Below are 19,089 nucleotides of genomic sequence, written 5' to 3'. Positions count from 1 at the left end.
GGAAGGAAGGAAGGAAGGAAGGAAGGAAGGAAGGAAGGAAGGAAGGAAGGAAGGAAGGAAGGCAGGCGGTGGCAGCTGCAAGGACCAGGAAAGGCTCCTCCAAACAGCAGGATGTGAGAAGTCTTGAGTGAAGCCAGGGAGCCGAAGAGGCAGCCGTGAGCCGGGCCAGAGCGGCCCGGCACCAGGATGAGGAGGGGAAGCAGGCCAAGCTGGGCTGGGCTGTGCAAAGGCTGGCCTAGGGAGGGAGGGCCTCTAGAGGAGCTCGGACTGAATGCTGGAGTGCTGACACCGCCCCCCCCCCCCCCCAGCCAGGCCGTGACTGGTCAGAGCTCCACCTTCATCCAATAACCCGAGTGGCCAAGTGTGGGGAGAGATGGCAGGGAGGAAAGGCTTGAAGCGGGAGGCTGCAGCCGACCCGGGGGAGTGGAGGAGGCCCTGAACCAGACTGTGGCTGCGCAGGAGTGGGGAGAAGGAGCCATTGTCAAAGCAGAAAGGACAAGCCTGGCTCTGGGCCAGATACAGGGCTGGATGGGACTGAAGATGCAGAGGACGCAGAGCCCTCCGCAGTCATGGTGAGGTGAGAGGGGGACGCCCTGGGGAAAGACAACAAGTTCTGTTTTAGAGTGCCTCGAACTACAGGGCTCGCGGAGCAAAGAGCAGGGCTAGAAGGCGGGTAAAGTCCTGGCTGGGGACGTGCCTCAGAGAAGGGGGGAAACTGCAGCCACCCAGCCTATTCCCAGTAGAGGAAGACAGTAAGGCCTGGTGAGGGAATCTCAGGGAAAAACTGGCTGGGGAGCCCCCCACCCTGAAACCTAAGACTGTCTTTGAACAAGTGAGGTGCCTCGGCACACTGGGCCTGCTGGTGTCCCACCGAGCCAGGAAATCAGAGCCGTCAGCAATGGCCGGCTACAGGAGGAATGGCCCGAGCCTGCTTATCCCTTCAGGCCTGCTTATCCCGGCTCTGAGAGGGGCCCTGACATCACTGGATAAGGAGGACTTTAGCAGGCTCTGCCTGCAAGCTGCAGCAGGAACAGGGTGGTGATGGGTCAGAAAACAAACGGCATGGACGAGTGAGCTGACTGGACAGACTTGGGCTACTGCACTATCACAGGTCTCCAATGCCTTCCCCTGTGGTTTCATGTGTCCTTATCAACAACTCTGAGTCAAGAGAGAAGCCTCATTCATCTCATTGTAGAGATTATAAAATGGGAACAATTTAAGAGTCAAATGACTTGGCTGAGGTAGAAAAAGCCAAAAAGTCCTAAAAGGAAAGATGTTTTTATTGTTGCTGTTGTTTTTCTGAGGACTTTTTAAAAGCAAGTGTCCACCTGAAAAGGAATCATAAGGAGAATACTTCAACCAAATTCAAAGGGAAGGAGGATTCTAAATGGCTGAACAAGTTGTGAAAAATATATCTGAAATTTCACTGGGTTAGTGAAACAAGGACAAATACATGGCTATCAAGAGTTCTTAAACTTTCCTTCCCACAGTGCCTTTGGATGACCTGGGTATGGGGGCTGTGTGATGGGCCAGAAAGAACACTTTATGGACTAAGAAATCAGGACATCGAAATTCCATTTTTGGTACTGCTACTATCAGAAAAGTACTGAGTCTACCATCTCATGAAGCATTCAAGTAGAGACTAGATGTTGTAAAATATCCTGCATTAGAGAAACTTTAGAGTAAGTGACTTCTATTGTCCCTTCAAATCTACAATTCTGTGAATTGGAGGTTGTTTCCCTTTCAATAAAATGCACATGGAGGGGAAGAGTAGAAAAGGGAGACAAGTCACAGGTAGGCAGTAAGATAATATGCATTCAAAGTATCTGAAGTTGCTTGAAGGAGATGCTCTTTCAAATGTGGGCAGTATCATTTTTTTTTTTTTTTTTGGTAACTAACATCCCTGCTTTTTATCAGGCCTGAGAAGTCTCTCTTTCAAAGTCAGGGCAAACACTGTCACCTGCTCCTTTATCACCCTGATTCAAGACAATAAGGAAACCCCAGAGATGTCCACCTTTAAATCTTTACCTTTTGTTCTATCCCGTAGATTCTCTCTCTCCAAGCCCACAGGCATGCTGTGCCCACCCTCATCCCACCACCCAAGCTAGGGGACCCCTACCTCGATGAGGAGTATCAGTCAGCAACCTGGCTTCCGACTGCACCACATTCCTGTTGCTGAGAAAGATCAGACGTCGAAAGTAGCGCCTGTCGTCCCCCTGCACGTCCTCAATGACATAATCACCACTCAAGGAACTACGATCTCGGTGCTGAATGGTCCGCACTCCAATGTCCCCACCAACGGACAAGAAAGGCACCTGAAGGTACAACCAGGCAAAGGAATTAAGGAGTTCACAAGTCCAAGGTCCCCCCCAAAAAGTCAGTGCTAATATTTCTTCCTCATCTATATATGTGAGGATAGTGACTAGGGAGAAAGAAAAAAATATAGTAAAAATCCATTAAGTTGCCAAAGAGTCTAAAAATGGTAAAATTCAATGATATCAAGAGTGAAAAATACTATTGTTTTTGGAGAAATTATTATGGAGAAATAATATTATTATTAATACACTATTACAATATTAGCAGAATTAAGAATTGGTGCATCATTGCTGTTTCAAGGTACCTCTCATCTAGACCACTGTTAAAAGCTTCCTAACTGTTCTCTAACTTCCATGTCTCCTGCCAAAGTAATTTTTTTTAAGTACAAGTTTTTGGGGTTTTTTCCCATAATCAAGTGACTGGTTCAGTAACTACTTATTGCCTATAGGAGAAAATAGAAACTTATCCTGGCATTTAAAGCCTTTCATAGAAGATACAGAGTGAAAGGGAAATGAGCAGGATCAAAATGGGAAAATAAGATGCAGGAGAATGCACAATCGGTAATCTTATAACTGTGAATGGGAATGGGATGAATTCACCCATAAAAAAGGAAGCAGATAGCAGAGTGGATTAAAAACCAAAAACCTACTATATGTTTACAAAAAAACACATTTGAGGCAGGTAGACACACACAGAGTAAAAGTAAGAGACTAGAGCAGAATTTATTGTGCATCATCCAAAATTTAAAAAAGCAGGAATAGTAATCATGATCTCAGATAAAGCTAAAGCATAAATAGATCTGAATAAAAGAGATGAGGAGGGAAATTACATCTTGCTAAAAGGTGTAGACATTGTCAGAGACAATGAAGTATTATCAATACTAGACATATATGCACTAAATAGTATAGCACCGTGGTGGCAAACCTATGGCATACGTGCCAAAAAGGACACTTAGAGCCCTCTCCGTGGGCACATGAGCTGTTGCCCACCAGAGTTCATTACTAGAAAGACTCAGGGGAGCTTCTCCCTTCCCCCTCTCCACCACACTGAGGATATTTTTTCACTTTACCCACCCCTCTGACCAGCAGCCCAATGGGAGAACTTCTTCCTCTATCTGAGGAAAGGGGAGGGAAGGTCAGGGCACAACATGTGTAGCACCCCTGCCATCTGGAAAATTTGCAGAAAAAATTTTGACTCTCCCTGTACCAGAGAAGAAGTCGGAATTTTCTTTATCTTTTATGGAGTGTTTCTAATACCTTATGGTAAAATTTGGGTAAAGTATTTGGACATAGACTATATGTAGATCAATATTAACATTTCTAGCCTTTGTGTGTCATCTGCTGACTTTCTTATTCTTTTTAGAAATTTTTACTTTTTGCTTTTAACTTTAAAAAAGAAAATGTGCATGTTTATGGTATTAAAAGATAAAATATATTAATATTATATAATACTATACATATACTTAATGCATTTCTGAGTTTCAGAACTTCTTCTATATCATCTGCTGGCCTTCATGTGTCATCTGCAGCTCCTACAAACCTTTCCCAAAATTCCCATTTAATTTCATATGCCAACCCATAATATAGTGACACTATGATGGGGAAAGTCTCAATGCAGCAGGGATGACTGTATACTACTCTCCTTCAGGCACTGATCCCCATCTACTGTTCTGTGAATCCATTATTCTCTCTGCTGCCACATCTATGTGCTCCAACCTTATGCTGGCCTTAGAATCACAGCTTCCTTTAAGCATCATATATGACAACTATAGCAAACTCCTCTGTTGTGAGCCATAGAGAAATAACATAAAATGTGAATCCCATCAGATCCAGCTGTAGCTGATGGTTGTAACTACTCTATGACTCTTTTCATTATTAAAAGTTTTTGCTGTATAATAAATCACTTCAATTTAAAAGAAAAAGGTGAATATGTGGGAAGCCAATAAGAGAAACAGCCTCAAATGGATAGAAATCTGAGACTCTTCTTTTGACCCCTTTTGTGATTCACACCTTTTCTTGTTGAAAAGTATTTGGCCTTGTTGGAAAACTTTGGGTTCCTAGCAAACCAGTAGTCAAGAGGTTAACATTCTCTCCTTTGGTCAGAAATACAACTGTTTTTGTTTCGAAAGTAGTTCAGACAGCCAAGGCCAAATCTAGACAAAACGTCCTCCAGTGGGGGCTATTTGCCCCTGAGAAAGTATTCCCAAACTTAGCTTACTGATAATGGGCCAGCCAAAATTCAGCCTTGGCCTTGTTCTATTTTGAAGCCAGTGAGATTTTTTGTGTTTTGATATGACATAATTTGTAATTTCTGCACAATTGCGAACTTTCTTTGTGCTTTCATGTGTAATGAGTTTTGTATACATTATATAATAAAATCCCAAGCTCATTGCAAGAGACATAGCAGCAGCATTAGCTGACAGAAAGATCTCCCGTCTTCCATTACTTTATTATCAACTAAGCCATCCTTATCAGATTATCTGGAGATGATAAATAGATTTCAACACTCCTCCTCCCAGCCTTCCCGGGTGTCAGTGCTTTCTCCTTCATCAAATGATTATGTATACAGTTGCCCGATGCTGGGAATAAAGGATGACAGAAGGAAGGAGAGACTACTCCACTGGTACCCTTGGAATGTTAGGAGAAAGCAAGGAAGCTCTCCAGCACAGTGAGTGGACCTGCTATGGTGAACTTATAAGAGGCCATAGACAAGAGTGGCATAGAATAGGCAGGCATGGATGGGTGCCAAATTGCACAGTTGAAAGGAACTCTCAAAATGAGTGAGGTCACAGACCCATTTTAGTAGATGGAACAATTGTTTTTACATTTTGCATTCTTCAAGTAGAATGTACTCCTTGTAGATGGGAGCTATTACACTTATAACTTTGTACTCTTAATTATCTAGCAAAGTGCCTTCCACAGACTTTTAATGTTTGATGTTTGTTGGATAGGATCTTTTTGGGGAATATAAAAATGCATAAAATGATAAGAACTGTATAATCTTTGATTCAAGAATCACATTTTTAGGGCTATACCATAAAGATGCTATTCAACAAAATGCTCTTATCACCTTTAGCTAGAGTAGCAAAACTCGAGACTTAGATGCAATCCACATATCCAATGACTGGAAAATGGGTGAAAAATTATGATATATTGAATCAAGAAAGCACTTATTAAGCACCTACTTATGTGTTAGTCATTATGCTAGGTGCTGAGGCTATAAAGAAAAAAATTAATCAATAACGTGTATCAGTTTCAAAGCAGAAGAGCAGTAAGTACTAGGCAACAGGGATTTGCCATGTTCATACATCTAGGAACTATCTGAGACCATATTTGAGCCCAGGACTTCCCCATATCTATGTCTGGTTCTCTATTTTTTGAACTCCCCAGTTACCCCATCTTCCATGTACTCTTAATCCAGTGATGATAACATCCTAGTTGTCTTTCAGATGTGACATTCCTTCTCTTGACTTAAAAGTATTTTCACAGGCTCCCCATGCCTGGAATATTCTCTTTCCTCCTCTCTATCTCTAGATTCGTTAGCTTCCTTCAAGTCTCAGCTAACATCCCACCTTCTACAGGAAACTGTTGTCTGTCCCTCTCAGACCTCGTGTCTTTGCTTTGTTATCTCCTATTTACTGTGTCCACTGCTTGTTTGTTTGTACATATTTATTTGCTTGTTTTCTCCCCATTTGACAGTAAGGTCCCTGAGATCAGGGACTATCTTCTGCCTTCCTGTGTTCCCAGAGCTTAGCACAGTGTGTGGCACATATGAAATATTTACTGACTGCCTGACCACAGTAGCCTCATGGTCATATAAAGCCAACGATTTAGGCTACTGAGCTAAAGATTCACTTTTCAACAAAACCTTTCAGGAAAAACAAAATCCAGTTTAGATTTGTATTTTGGAAAACTGGAAAAGCAATCAAAGCAATCTGGAAAGCTACAATTTTTAAAGTGATTTAAGGTTTGCAAAGTACTTTACAGATCTTATTTCATTTTATCCATAACAAACTGGTAAGTAAGTGCTATGATTGTCCCCATTTTACAGATGAGGGAACTGGGAATAGTTAAGAGATACAAAGTGTCTGAGGCAGAAGGTGAATTGAGATGTTCCTAACTCTAGGTCCAGTGTTCTTCCCACTAGGCAACCTACTTGTCAACTACTAGGCTTATACTCCAAAGAGATCAAAGAATGAGGAAACAGTCTCATATAAACAAAAATATTTATGGCAACTTTTTGTAATGAAAAATAATTGATTACTAGAGGATGTCTATCAAATGGGCAACAGCAAAACAATTATGGCACATGAAATGTAATGGAATAATAATACTGTGCCATAAGAAATGACTGAAAGGACAGCTTCGGAGAAATCTGAAGTGATACAAAGTGAGGAGTTCCGAATCAGAAGAACTTATATAAACAACAACAAAATATCTTTCACTAAAAATTAATAAGTAACAACAACATTGCAAATACTAACAATTTTGAAAGGTTTGACCACCTCATCAATGTAATGGCCAACCACTAGGGCAGAGGACTGATAATAAAACGCGTTTCCCATCTCCTGATGAGAGAGGTAAAAATCACAAGATGGAAGATAAGTTACACATTTCTCTCTATGGCCAAAGGGAAAATCTGTTTTATTTAAGTGTGCTTACTTGTTACAAAGGTTACTGTTTTGTTTTTTAAACTGGGGGTGGAAGGATCTGGGACAGTGAAAAAGAATAGAAGTGGCAGTGGGAGAAAAAAAAAAGAAAAGAGTGACAGTAGCTTTTTAAAAACTGAAGAGATCAGATACAAGGCTAGGAAACACAAGCAAGCAGAACAGCTTTGAAACTAATGTGTGGAATTTATTATATAATTCTGAAAAGAAATGTAAGCTGTAGGTGATGGAGAGGCACGGTTTCATTTACAATCCTCTTTTTCTCCTTTTTTATATGTTTGTTTGTGTTTGCCAAACTAAAAAATAAGGCACCAAAGGACCTCTTGATTTTGTGCTCCCATTCAATAAAAGTTCAATTCTAACCACGACCTCTAGAGTTTCACAGCAAGAATTCCTAACTGGCAACTAAAAGATTTTAATCTCAAGGTTTGGCCAAGAAAGACAAATGGGTTGTTTTATGAAAGAGGACAGTCTACTTAATAGAGTAATAGACCTGAAGGCTGGATACCTGGATTCTACTTCCAGATTTACAGCACTATACTTTAGGATACCTGATGATATAGAGGCAAAAATCCTTGCCTCTGTATGCATCTCTTACTCATGGTGAGGATGGACCGGGATGGCACAAAAGTCCTCAGATCCTATTTTTTCCCCCCCAATGGTCAGTCTTCTCCTAACTAGTACAGAAATGCTAACTTGTAGTAACTATGACTGAGCTGAGTTCTGCATATATCCCTTCCCACTCTCAGGTAAAGGTGTTCTTGAGTTATAAAACAGCCCAAAAAGATTAGATAAAGAACAGAAAATGAAAAATGTAGGGGCCTGGATACTCTGCAAATCAAACCAGGGGATCATGAATAGCTGTAAACTAGAAAAGGCCTCAGAGAGTATCTAATGCAATACTCTCATTTGAAAAATGAAGAAATTGAGAATCAGAATGACTTGACCCTAAGTGACTTACCTGAGGTCACAAAGATAATAAATGGCAATGGCTAGATTTGAACCTACATCCTCTGATTCCATATTGTATCCTCACTATCTTGTCACACTTCAGAGAATCACCTCTGAGAAGATAGGAAATCGTTTTGAGTTCTCAATTGGAACAATTTGATCTCCCAGGGGCAAGCGCAAGGTCCCTTTCTGGGTCTCAGTGGCTATGGCAGCAACATTACCTGCTGCTGGGCTGGCAGCCCTGGAGGTGCCAGCTCCATGACTTTCCCTGACAGCTCAGCCTGGATGCTGTCCATGCCTTGGTACTGCTGGTCCCTGTGCAGGGCCACTGTGATCAGTCGCCTGAAGCCCGCACTGGCTGCCAGCTGCTTCCGACCTTCCTCCATGCCAAACAGCCACTCTGTCTCTCGGCCCTGGGGAACTGTAAGAAAAGGCTCGGTGTTAGGGGTACCGGGGACAATGTTTACACCCAGGGCCAAGATGTACCCCAGGGACATGGCCCAAAGTGCAGCCTTCCTCGGGAAAGCAAAGGAGCCTAAGGAACTCTGCCACAGGACCTCACTTCTAAACTGGACCAAAACCAAGCCACAACGCAGTGAAGAGGGCCATGGTTCTCTGAGATAAGATGCGCAGAGCACGTCCAAACACCAGGTGTTAGCAATGGCAGCTGCAGTGCTATGTCCATTCAAGCAGCTGTCCGGCTCACAGACTATTATCTAAGCCTAATTAGACCTTGTGATCTCATATGTACACATATTGACTCAGACTTCCCTCTATGGCAGGAATACCATCCCTTCTTTTTACTTTTTGAAGGCTTACCTATCTTTTGAAGCCCAACTGAGGAAATACCCTATTTGACAAGAATTGCCAGGAAAACTAGAAAACAATCTGCAATAAGTTAGGGTTAAGCCAACATTTTGATATACCACAGAAAACTGAACATGCACATAACCTGAAAATTAAAGATCATGCCATAAAGTATTTGGAAGAGAACCAGATCAGGATGTTTTTACAGCTACAGCTAAGAAGCAGAGCCTTAAACAAACAAGAGAAAGAGATAATTAGAAAAGATAGTCCAAATAATTTCAATTATACAAAACTAAATTTTTTTTTTGGTACAACTAAAATTAGTGCAAATAGCATAAAAATGGAAGCAGTCAACTAGAAAAAAAATAATTTGTATCAAATATTTCTCATATTCAAGAGATAGAAGCAACTAACAAAAATGTACAAGAGGGGCAGCTATGTGGCTCAGTAGACAGAGAGCCAGACCTGGAGGCTGGAGGACTTGGGTTCAAATGTGGCCTCAGACACTTCCTAGTTGTGTAAATGGGTAAGTAACTGAACCCCAATTGCCTAATCCTTGCCACTTTTTTGCTTTGGAACCAATACTTAGTATCAATTCTAAGACAGAAGGTAAGGCTTAAAAAAAATATATATATATATATATATGAACAAAGGCCATTTCCCAATAGATAAGTAGTCAAAGGATATGAATGAAGCTTTCGAAAGAAAAAAATGCAGGCTATTAATAACAACTGAAGGGGGCAGCTGGGTAGCTCAGTGGATTGAGAGTCAGGTCTAGAGATGGGAGGTCCTAGGTTCAAATCCGGCCTCAGACGCTTCCCAGCTGTGTGACCCTGGGCAAGTCACTTGACCCCCATTGCCCACCCTTACCACTCTTCCACCAAGGAGCCAATACACAGAAGTTAAGGGTTTAAAAAAAAATAACAAATGAACAATGAATAAGCACTTATAACAATTTTGTCCCGGTACAGTGCTAAGTGCTGGGGATGTAAAGTTAGTGAAAGTCTTCAAAGAGTATTTTTGTCTTTGAATTACAACTAAGACAGAAGGTAAGAGTTTAATAAAAAGAAAGAAAATTACTTTGATTGCTGTGTGGAAGATGAATCTTTGTAGGCAAAGGCTTGAGACAAGGAGATTAAAATTAGGAGGCTACTACAATAGTTCTGGAGAGTTCTGTACTAGGCAGTGTGAAGGAGGAAAAAGGGAATATAACCAAGAGCTAATGCAGAGAAAAAAACAATGAGATTTTGCAACTGATTTTATATATAGGGCAAGGTGGAATAAGAAGTCCCAGCTGAAACATAATCTGAGATCCTGGATGACTAGTAAAATGGTGAAGCCTTCAAAGTAGGGAGGTATGGAAAAAGGATCATTTAGGGGGAAAGATAATGTGTTATTTTGGACATGATGAGTTTGAGATGCCTTCGGTACATCCAGTTTGAAATATCCAATAGGCAAGTGATTATGAAGGCCTGGAATTCAAGAGGGAGGCCTAAAATGGCTATAGAGATATGAGAACTATCCTCATGAAGAAAACAAAAACCAAAGGAACTAGTAAGATCAACAATTGAGATGCCACAGAAAGAGAAGAAAGCTCAGGCCGCCAATGCCTTGGGAAGCAGCCACAATCAGTGGGTGTGATCTAGATGAAAGTCCAGGAAAGGAAAAGAGAAGAACTGGTCAGTCAAACAAGTAGGAGGAGAACCAAAAGAAAACAGACATAAAAACAATATATAAGAATGCTCCAAATTACCACTGATAAAAAATGCAAATCAAGACTCCAGGTTTTATTTCACATGCAGAAAATTGGCAAAAATGTCAAGGGAATAATCAGAGGTAGTGAGGCTAAGGAGAAGCAGGATGAGTTGATACTACAATTTTGGAAAGCAATTTGGAATTACAAATGAAAGTGATCAAAATATCCACATCTCTTGATCTCAAAGATTGCACTAGGCAAAAGAAAGGCACCATAAACACCAACATACAGGATGTCCCTAAAGTATTAGTGCAGTTTTAAGTCATTAAAGCTTTTAAACTACTTAAGCTAGGACTTTCAGGACTCTGTATGTATAGTAGAATTTTTTTGTTATGGCAAAAAACTGAAAACAAAGAAGACGCCTACAGATCAGAGAAGGATTAAACAGACTATGGTACATGAATTTAGTGGAAAATTAATTAGCATGCTGTTAGAAACAATAAATATGCTGAATATAGAAAAAGGAGAACTTACATGACCTAATGTAAAAGGAAAGAAAGAGGCCAGAAAAAATATACATGACTACAGCAATGTAAACAGAAAGAATAATCACGAATTAATCAAAACTAGGCCTCAAAGAAAAGAGAAGATGCCTCCCCTACTTCTTGCAGAAGCTGAGGTCCACTAGTGGTGGACTACATACAATTTGTTTTGAAGCAATGATCAGTTTTATTAAAAAATTTTTTCTTATTTCTTAAGAATAAAATTCCTTTGTAATAAGCACTCTAACACACTCCACAGATCTCACACAACATTTTGTTTTCTAGCTTGCTAATGCACTTAGATGTAATGTAATACTGTGTATCTAACCTAAATGGAATGATTTTTTTTATTCTTCTGACTAAACCCCATAAAGGCAGGTGCTGAAGGCATAACTCTGCATGTCTACTAGTACAGTACCCAGCAGAGGGTTCTACACACAGGAAGCACCTGATAAATGTCTGCTGCTCTTATCTCCCTATACATGCCTCATGTTCAGGTCAAACTAGATTAACTCACCCTGAGCAAAAGCCTGCAAGAGATGCTTCGGTCAGGAATTTTCCATCCTTCCACCCTACCTGTCAAAATCCTACTTATTCTTCAAATTCCACTTCCCTGTCCATTCCCATCTGTCCCCAGATAAGGATAGTGCCTCCCCTAACCCTAAGCCCTCGTTTGAAGTTCTCTTGTGGCAGGATGCTACAAAGGAAAGACAACAGAATGCAAAGGTAGGAGATGAAGTTTGAATCCCAACTCTGACAGTACTTTGCTACTTATCTCACAGGGCTTTTGTGAAGAAAATACTCTGCAAACCTTAAAAATGTGGATTGTTTTTTATTAATGCTCCTCCTTCATAGGGCAAGTTTCCTGAAGGTGGAGTTAGTGCATCTACCCAGAGCATTCTACCATGATGCAAACAGAATGGGATCATACAGCTATCTACCTTATCCAATGTCCTTCTCTCACAGAGGAGTGAGGCCCAGAGAGATTGTGACCTTACCAAGGACAGCGAATAGCACAACCTGAATTTGAATCTAGTTCCCCTCACTCCAGGGCCAGCACTCTCGCCTCTCTTGTTCAATGAATGTTTGCTGAACAGTGAAAAAAAATGACTGAAATCCAGGTGTTACAATGACTACAGTACTAGGTCTGGAGTCAGGAAGACCTGATTTTCAATCCAGTTTCAGGCACTTATTAGCAATGTGACCCTGGACAAGTAACTTAGCTTCCCTTAGCCTTAATTTCCTCATTTTAAAAATCAGGATAATAACTAGCATCTCCCTCTCAAATGTTGAGTGGATAAAACGAGATAAGTGTTTGTCAAGTGCCCTGAAAATGCTAGCTACTGTCATAATTATTTACTGTTTCATTAAGTACTTAATAAATATTTGTTGAAACAATGAATGAATGAATGAATGTAGGGCTATTGGTTGAACAATAAAGAAAAATTTAAGTGACTGGCTCTTTCCCTCTGTTAAATGGATTTTCTTCTGATGTTTACTCCCTGTGTAATCCTGAGCAAATTACTTAATCTTTATAGGCCTTAGTTTTCTCTTCTATAAAATAAGACTGATGGGGGCAGCCAGATAGTACAATGGATAGAGTGCCCAGCCTGGAATCAGGAAGACCTGAATCCAAATCTGACCATAGAAACTTTCTAACTGTGGGAATCTAGACTTTCATTGTCTAGTCCTTGCTCTTCTGTTTTAGAATTGTTAATAAGACAGAAAGTAAGACAGAAAGGGTTAAAAAAATAAAACAATAAGATAAAATAAGACAGATGGAGTAGATGGTGTCTGTAATCTGTTCCAGTTCTAGATCTTTGATTCAAGAAAACCTGGCTACACTTTCCTGATGAAATCAGGACTCCATCTCTGACCTAGTACCCTATAATCCAGCTGAGGTCTATGTTGATCTGGCTCCTTTAACCTTCATTAGGGCCAACTCGTATACAAGTAACCAACACATACATGTCCCCAGCAACCCACTCAACTCCCCAACAACCCAAGCCCCATTTTCTTGAAAACCAGCCCATTAGGAAAAGTAGGAAAGATCTCAACTCACTGATGAAAATGGCAAAATGATTGTCTCTGGACAGCTTCACAGCAGGGCTGTCTACAACGTGCAGGGTGTAACGTGGCTCACCCGTGCTCCCATCACATAAATCCAAGGACACACTCCCAGGCCCAGTCTTTCGGTTCAGCTGACTGCGCAACCAGGCATAGCGCTGCCGCTCTCGTACAGCCTCTGCCAGCCGCTCAGTGTTCTCCAGCCGTACAGGCTTGCCTTGCTCCTGAGCACACAGCTCAAGGATCTGAAGGGCAGAGCCAGAAACTGGCCTGAATTTGGTCATGATGAAAGCAAAGACAGGCAGGGAAAACTGTGGCTCCGCCTCTGATGATGGGTTCTGGCTGCTGGTTACTTGGTGCACCCTTACCATCCACCCTTCCTTGGAGAAGTAGCCCACAATTTTCTTTAAAATGTGAGCTTGAGCCAGGGAGATACACAGATATCGGCCTCCCACCTGCAGCACCCGGCCCACCTCGGCCAGCATCTTGTCCACCTTCTCCAGGGTTTTCTCTTCCTCATCTGTCAGGATGGCATCCAGGGTGCCTTTGTCCAACACCACCTGAAAGGAGGCATCCGGAAACTCCATCTTTGTCATGTCCATCTGCTGGAAACTCATCTGGGGCCTCCTGCTAGCATTTCGTTCTTTCATTTGCTTGATGACCACCTCACTGATGTCAATATTCACAATATCCTGGTAGCCCACATCATAAAGCTGTTCACTCAACTCTGAGTTACCACATCCAACCACCAGCACCTAGAAAAGACATAGGATACAAAGAGTGCTCTTCTGGCAGAAGATTTACCAAAGGGGAAATCTTCAATTTGGAATGAACAATGGGTATGTGGGAGAAGGTCATTCTGCTCTAATATCCAGGAGGAAAAAATCTGTAAAGGTTCTTAAGTTATTAGGGTCTTCTGTTAACAAGGATTACCTCCAGAGAAGAGGAAGACAATTATTTCGTCTCATTTCATCCTCACAATAACTCTAAGAAGTAGTTATTATCTCTATATTACTGATGAGGAAACTGAGGCAAGCAGAGGTTAAGTGACTTGCACAGAATCACACAGTTAAGAGTCTGAAGACAGATCTGAATTCAGGTCTAAGCCCAAGATCTACTGACTCTAATGCTCTACTATCACATTGTTGAGTAAAATGAAGGGGCCAGAATCAGTCAATCAATAAACATTTATTAAGCACCTATATTCTGTGACATCACTGTGCAAAGCACTGGGGGAAGGAAGAATGAACAAGTTACTCAGCACCTACTAGGTATAACAGTTGTTCAGTTGTGTCCACTCTTTGTGACCCCATTTGGGATTTTCTTGACAGAGATACTAGAAAGGTCTGCTATTTCCTTCTCCAACTCATTTTATAGATGAGGAAACTGAGGCAAACAAGGTGGAGTGAATTGCCCAGGGTCACACAGACAGTAAATGTCTGAGGCCAGATTTGAACTCAGGAAGATGAGTCTTCTTGGCTTCAGGCCCAGCACTCTATCGCTTACACCACATAGCCGCCCAAAGAATACTAGGCTCTGTACTAAATGCTAAGAGAAAGGGAGAGCAAAGATGTATTAAGCCCCTACTATGTTCCAGGCCCTGTGGCTAAGCATGTGGAGATACAAAGTAAAGCAAAAAACAGTCCCAGCCCTCCAGAAACTCCCACTCTTCCCGGCAGAACTGATGTGCACGATCTCCGGGGGGCCTTTTTTTCATTTTTTAAGCCCTTACCTTCTGTCTTCGAATCAATACTAAGTGTCAGTTCCAAGGCAGTACAGCAGTAAGAGTTAGGCAATTGGGGTGAAATTACTTCCCAGGACAGATCAGAAGCCACCTCTGATCCCAGGCCTCGCGGTCTCCAGGCCTGGCTCCCTCTCCACAGAGCCACCTAGCAGCCCCGAAGGGCCTCTAAATCCCCCTCTCCCAGCGCTGGACGGAGAAGCTAAAGCCTCCTCCTCCCTTTCCTTTTATCCCCCCAGGAAACAGCTAAGAAGAGGCCTGACACTCAAGGCTCTAGATGAAACGTACACAGTGAAATATACAAAGTGGTACCGCAGAGTGCTCCGCGGGGCTGTGAGTGAGTGGGCACGCGGCGGGTCACACTCCTTACCTTGTCCTTGGCCTTGATATACTTGTGCAGCACTCCGCACAGGTCCAGGTAGCTCCCGTACCACTCAAAAGCTTTCTTTCCCCTCTGCTGAAAGAACTTCTCCCAGTAATCCACAGACCCAAACTCCTTGGAACTTTTGGGCAGCAGATTCATGTTCTCGGCCCAGCCACCTCCGTGGGGAAGAACAATCCTCGGTTCTCCGTGGGCACCCGGAGGATGACCCCGGGACCATGCAGGGTTCGGAAAGAGGTTTTTTTCCTCAGCTATATTTTTTTTCCTCTAAGACTTCTCTTCCACGCGGGGCGACCAAGCACACACGCGACGTGGACCGACTTCGGCGAAGCTGCGACTAAACCCAGATCACGGACCGCTGTGGACACACATGCTCCGAGTCTCCCTCCACTAGTCCCGCCGCACTTTCTCCGAACTCGATTTTAGAACGTTGCAACTCTTTCCGGGTTCGCCGCATAGCGATTGGCATATTCGCTGGACCATCCCGACTTCCCATTGGCTAGATATTTTCCTTTTCCGGCACTTCATTGGTTCCGTAGCCTTTTCCTCGCGGCAGTTTAGGGAGGGCCAGTTAAGTATGATTGACAGCCGCTGGACTGGAAGCGGGGCTTCTACTTCAGCTGTAAAGGAGGAGCTACAGCTGGACTTTGCTTTACCTGAACCCACTGGGACCGGGAGCCTGGTCTGAAAAGCCGTGATTGCTTATGATAGCCTGCACTTATGTAGCGTCTTAGGTTTGCAAATTTACAAATACTGGCTTCCTCCAGTCCCATCTAAAATCCCACCTTCGACTGGGACCCTTCCCCAACCCTTCAATGCTAGTGCCTTCCCTCTGCTAGTCTTCTATATCCGCGCTTTGAATATGCTTCTTTCCTTATTGTCTCCCCCCATTTGACTGGAAGCTCCTTGAGGGCAGGAATTGTCTTTTGCCTCTTTTTTTTTTTTTTAAACCCTATCTTCCACCATAAAATCAATACTAAGTATTGGTTCCAAGGTCGAAAAGTGGTAAGGGCCGGGCAATTGTGGTTCAGTAACTTGCCCAGGTTTGCACAGCTAAGACGTCTCTGCGGTCCGATTTAACCCAGGTCCTCCTTTCTTTAGGCCTGGCTTTCAATCCTCCAAGCCACCTTGCTACTCACTTTTGCCTCTTTTTGTTTCCCCAGAGCTTAGTACAAACACCTAGTAGGTCCTTAATGTTTATTGAAATGAATCGAAAATAATTATAACTAGCATTTGCATATTTTTATCTCATTTGATCCTCACAACAATCCTGAGAGGTAGGTGCTTTTATTATCCCCATTTTATAAATAAAGAAACCAAGATGAGATGGAGATTAAGTGATTTGTCATGATCATAAAGTGGCTAGGGTCAGAATTTGAACCCTGATTTTCCCCTCTCCAGATCCAGTGTCCTGGCCACTGGATCACCTCACTGCCTTAAGCCAGCATAGAGCAAACCTATCTGAGGAAGATTTGTTCCCAAGAATTCTTTCTCTTTCAAAATGTTAAGATAGTGATTTCTTTTCCCATGTGGAAAGAAAAAATACAGTTCTCTCAATACTCTTATGTTAATCTTCAGTGCAAACAAAAAACAACAGAAATAAAATAATAACAAAAAAACTATTCTTTATATTGCCTAACCTGATATTTAAGGGGGGGATAATATAGAAAATATACATTCATCTATAAAATATAATATATAATATAATAATATATAAAAAAGTGTCTGGAAAAAGTTTGCTACATATATTTTATACTTTTACATTTAAAATTCTCTATATTAATTTATAATTATTTATTAAATAGTGAAAAAGCAGGTCTCCCACATGGCCAGTAGCTTTGGCCAGTCTCCATTCTCTCTCACTGTTTGGCCAGGGAAAGACCCCAAGAGCTTCCTTGTTCCATAACTTCTGTACCTCATGATGTCACTTTTTCTGGGCCATCCTGATTGGATAGACTCAACCTCAGTCTGGGTCAGAGGCCAGTCTTCCAGATAGTCAAGTGGGACAAGAAGCAAGCATCTTCCAAAACACCAGGGAGCCAAAAGACTTCTGGCATCCTTCCATGCATCCCCCTTATCCAGATGAGCTTCAGGCCTTGTTTTTAATCCAATCAAAGGATGGGGCTAAATAGAAACCCAATTCACTAAAGAAACACCCCAAGACTGATCTTAGGGTACCCAAAAGAGGCAAACCAACTTGTGTTCAATTCTCAAAACATTTAGTGTTTCCAACTTCTCTTCCCTGATTCTGCTTCCAAATAAAATATTCCTATCTTGCCAAAATATTAAAAAAAAAAAGCACAAGTCATACAACTTTAATTTTTTTGCTAATGAAAATGATAATTGTTACATAACACATTTCAAGGTCCTCAAAGATACTAAAAAAGTAGACCAAAATGTGAACTGGCACAGGACATGAAACAAAAGGACATTTCATAAGGACTTTGAAGTTCGATTGAAAACAGAAGCCTAATTTGATTACAAACACTATTCAGAAAAAAAGAATGAATAGACAAATAAATTAGTTGCTGCTCTGGAGACAGAACTCAGAAATGCACATTGGGAAGAGTATATCGGGGAGAGTGCTATGAATAGAAGCAACCTATATCACAAATTTCCCCATCACCGTTTCAATATATCACAGGCAGCATAAAAAAAATAAATGGAAATTTGGGGGGAGTTTTGCAAAAAAGTTTTGCAGAAGACATGCAAAGGCCAGCAGATGGCACAGAAAAAAGCTCAGAAACTCAGAAACATATGTATAGTATTGTATAAAATCAATATATTTTCTTTTAATACCGTAAAAGGAAAAAGAAAAAATTCAAACTTCTCTAATATGAAGGGCAAAAAAAAAATTTTTTGTGGATTTTCCTAACCTGCATGATGTGGAAGGGATACCTACAGTTTATATTCTTAGGCTCAAAGATCACTATAGATAGCAACTGCAGCTATGAAATTAAAAAATTCTTACTCCTTGGAAGGAAAATTATGGCAAATCTGGGCAGCATACTTAAAAAACAAACATTGCCTTGCTGACAAAGTCTATATAGTCAAGGCTATATTTTTTTCAAGTAGTAATGTATGGCTGTGTGAGTTGGGCTATAAGAAAAACTGAGCACTGCAGAATCAACACTTTTGAACTTTGATGCTAGAGAAGATTTCTGAGAGTCCCTTGTAGAGCAAAGGGATCAAATCAGTCAATATTTAAATAAATTAATTCAGATTATTCTCTGGAAAGACAAATATCAAAGCTGCAGTTTAAATACTTTGGGACATTAATGAGAAGAAAGGACTTATTGGAAAAAATGTGTTGGGAAGGGCTGAAGACAAAAGAAGGAGATTGAAATGAATTGATAGTGTCTTGGAAATGACAAACATGAAAGGTAAGGGTTTTTAAAAAAAAAAAAAAAGAATTAGTGGAGGATTGAAGGACTTGGCATGTGGTCCCTGGGATCACAAGAAGTTGGACATGATTGAATGACTGAACAACAACAAACTACAAATATATTTGCCTGAAGTATTGCAAATCTCATCAAGAGAGCTTTAAACTGAAAATGGATGTAGAGGAAAATGGGAAGGTAGAAAATTGGCCAGGTCAAATAGCATTGTGGGTAACAGGTGCAATATAAGAGGAAGAAGAGCAGAAGAAAGAATCAATAATTAAAAGACAACACAGTAACAAAAGAGTCAGTCACAAATCTCAGGGCCTTAAACATTTATATGGTATGGACCACATTATGACTATTATGCTTAGTTTGGGGTAACAGCTAAAATAGATATTAATAAGCTCAAGCATGTACAGAGGAGGATAACCAGAATAGAGAAAGTACTGAAGGCAATATTATATAATGATTACTTGAAGAAAAGTGAGAAAAAGCAATGTTGTCTTTAGAATTTAAACCCCAGAGCCTAGCAGTCTTG

At 41.3% G+C, this 19,089-nt stretch overlaps 1 protein-coding gene across 3 annotated transcripts in view; it reads right to left on the bottom strand.

Moving 5' to 3' along the window:
• METTL13 (methyltransferase 13, eEF1A lysine and N-terminal methyltransferase) overlaps positions 1-15,574 on the bottom strand; it is a 20,699-nt gene extending 5,125 nt beyond the window's left edge. For 2 of the 3 annotated variants that reach the window (XM_044671875.1, XM_044671874.1), the window contains exons 1-4: positions 15,157-15,574; positions 13,041-13,800; positions 8,155-8,354; positions 2,120-2,315 (exon numbers count right to left, since the gene is read on the bottom strand). In XM_044671875.1, the coding sequence (XP_044527810.1) occupies positions 2,120-2,315; positions 8,155-8,354; positions 13,041-13,800; positions 15,157-15,309 (1,309 nt within the window). In that variant the 5' untranslated portion in view covers positions 15,310-15,574. The remainder of the gene's footprint in view (positions 1-2,119; positions 2,316-8,154; positions 8,355-13,040; positions 13,801-15,156) is intronic. The other variant, XM_044671876.1, reaches the window with a different exon arrangement.
• Between the last annotated feature and the right edge of the window lie 3,515 nt (positions 15,575-19,089).

The sequence above is a fragment of the Gracilinanus agilis genome, chromosome 4 (genome assembly GCF_016433145.1).
Source record: "Gracilinanus agilis isolate LMUSP501 chromosome 4, AgileGrace, whole genome shotgun sequence".
In the NCBI taxonomy this organism is placed as follows: Eukaryota; Metazoa; Chordata; class Mammalia; order Didelphimorphia; family Didelphidae; genus Gracilinanus; species Gracilinanus agilis.
This window is presented reverse-complemented; position numbering and strand designations above follow the sequence as displayed.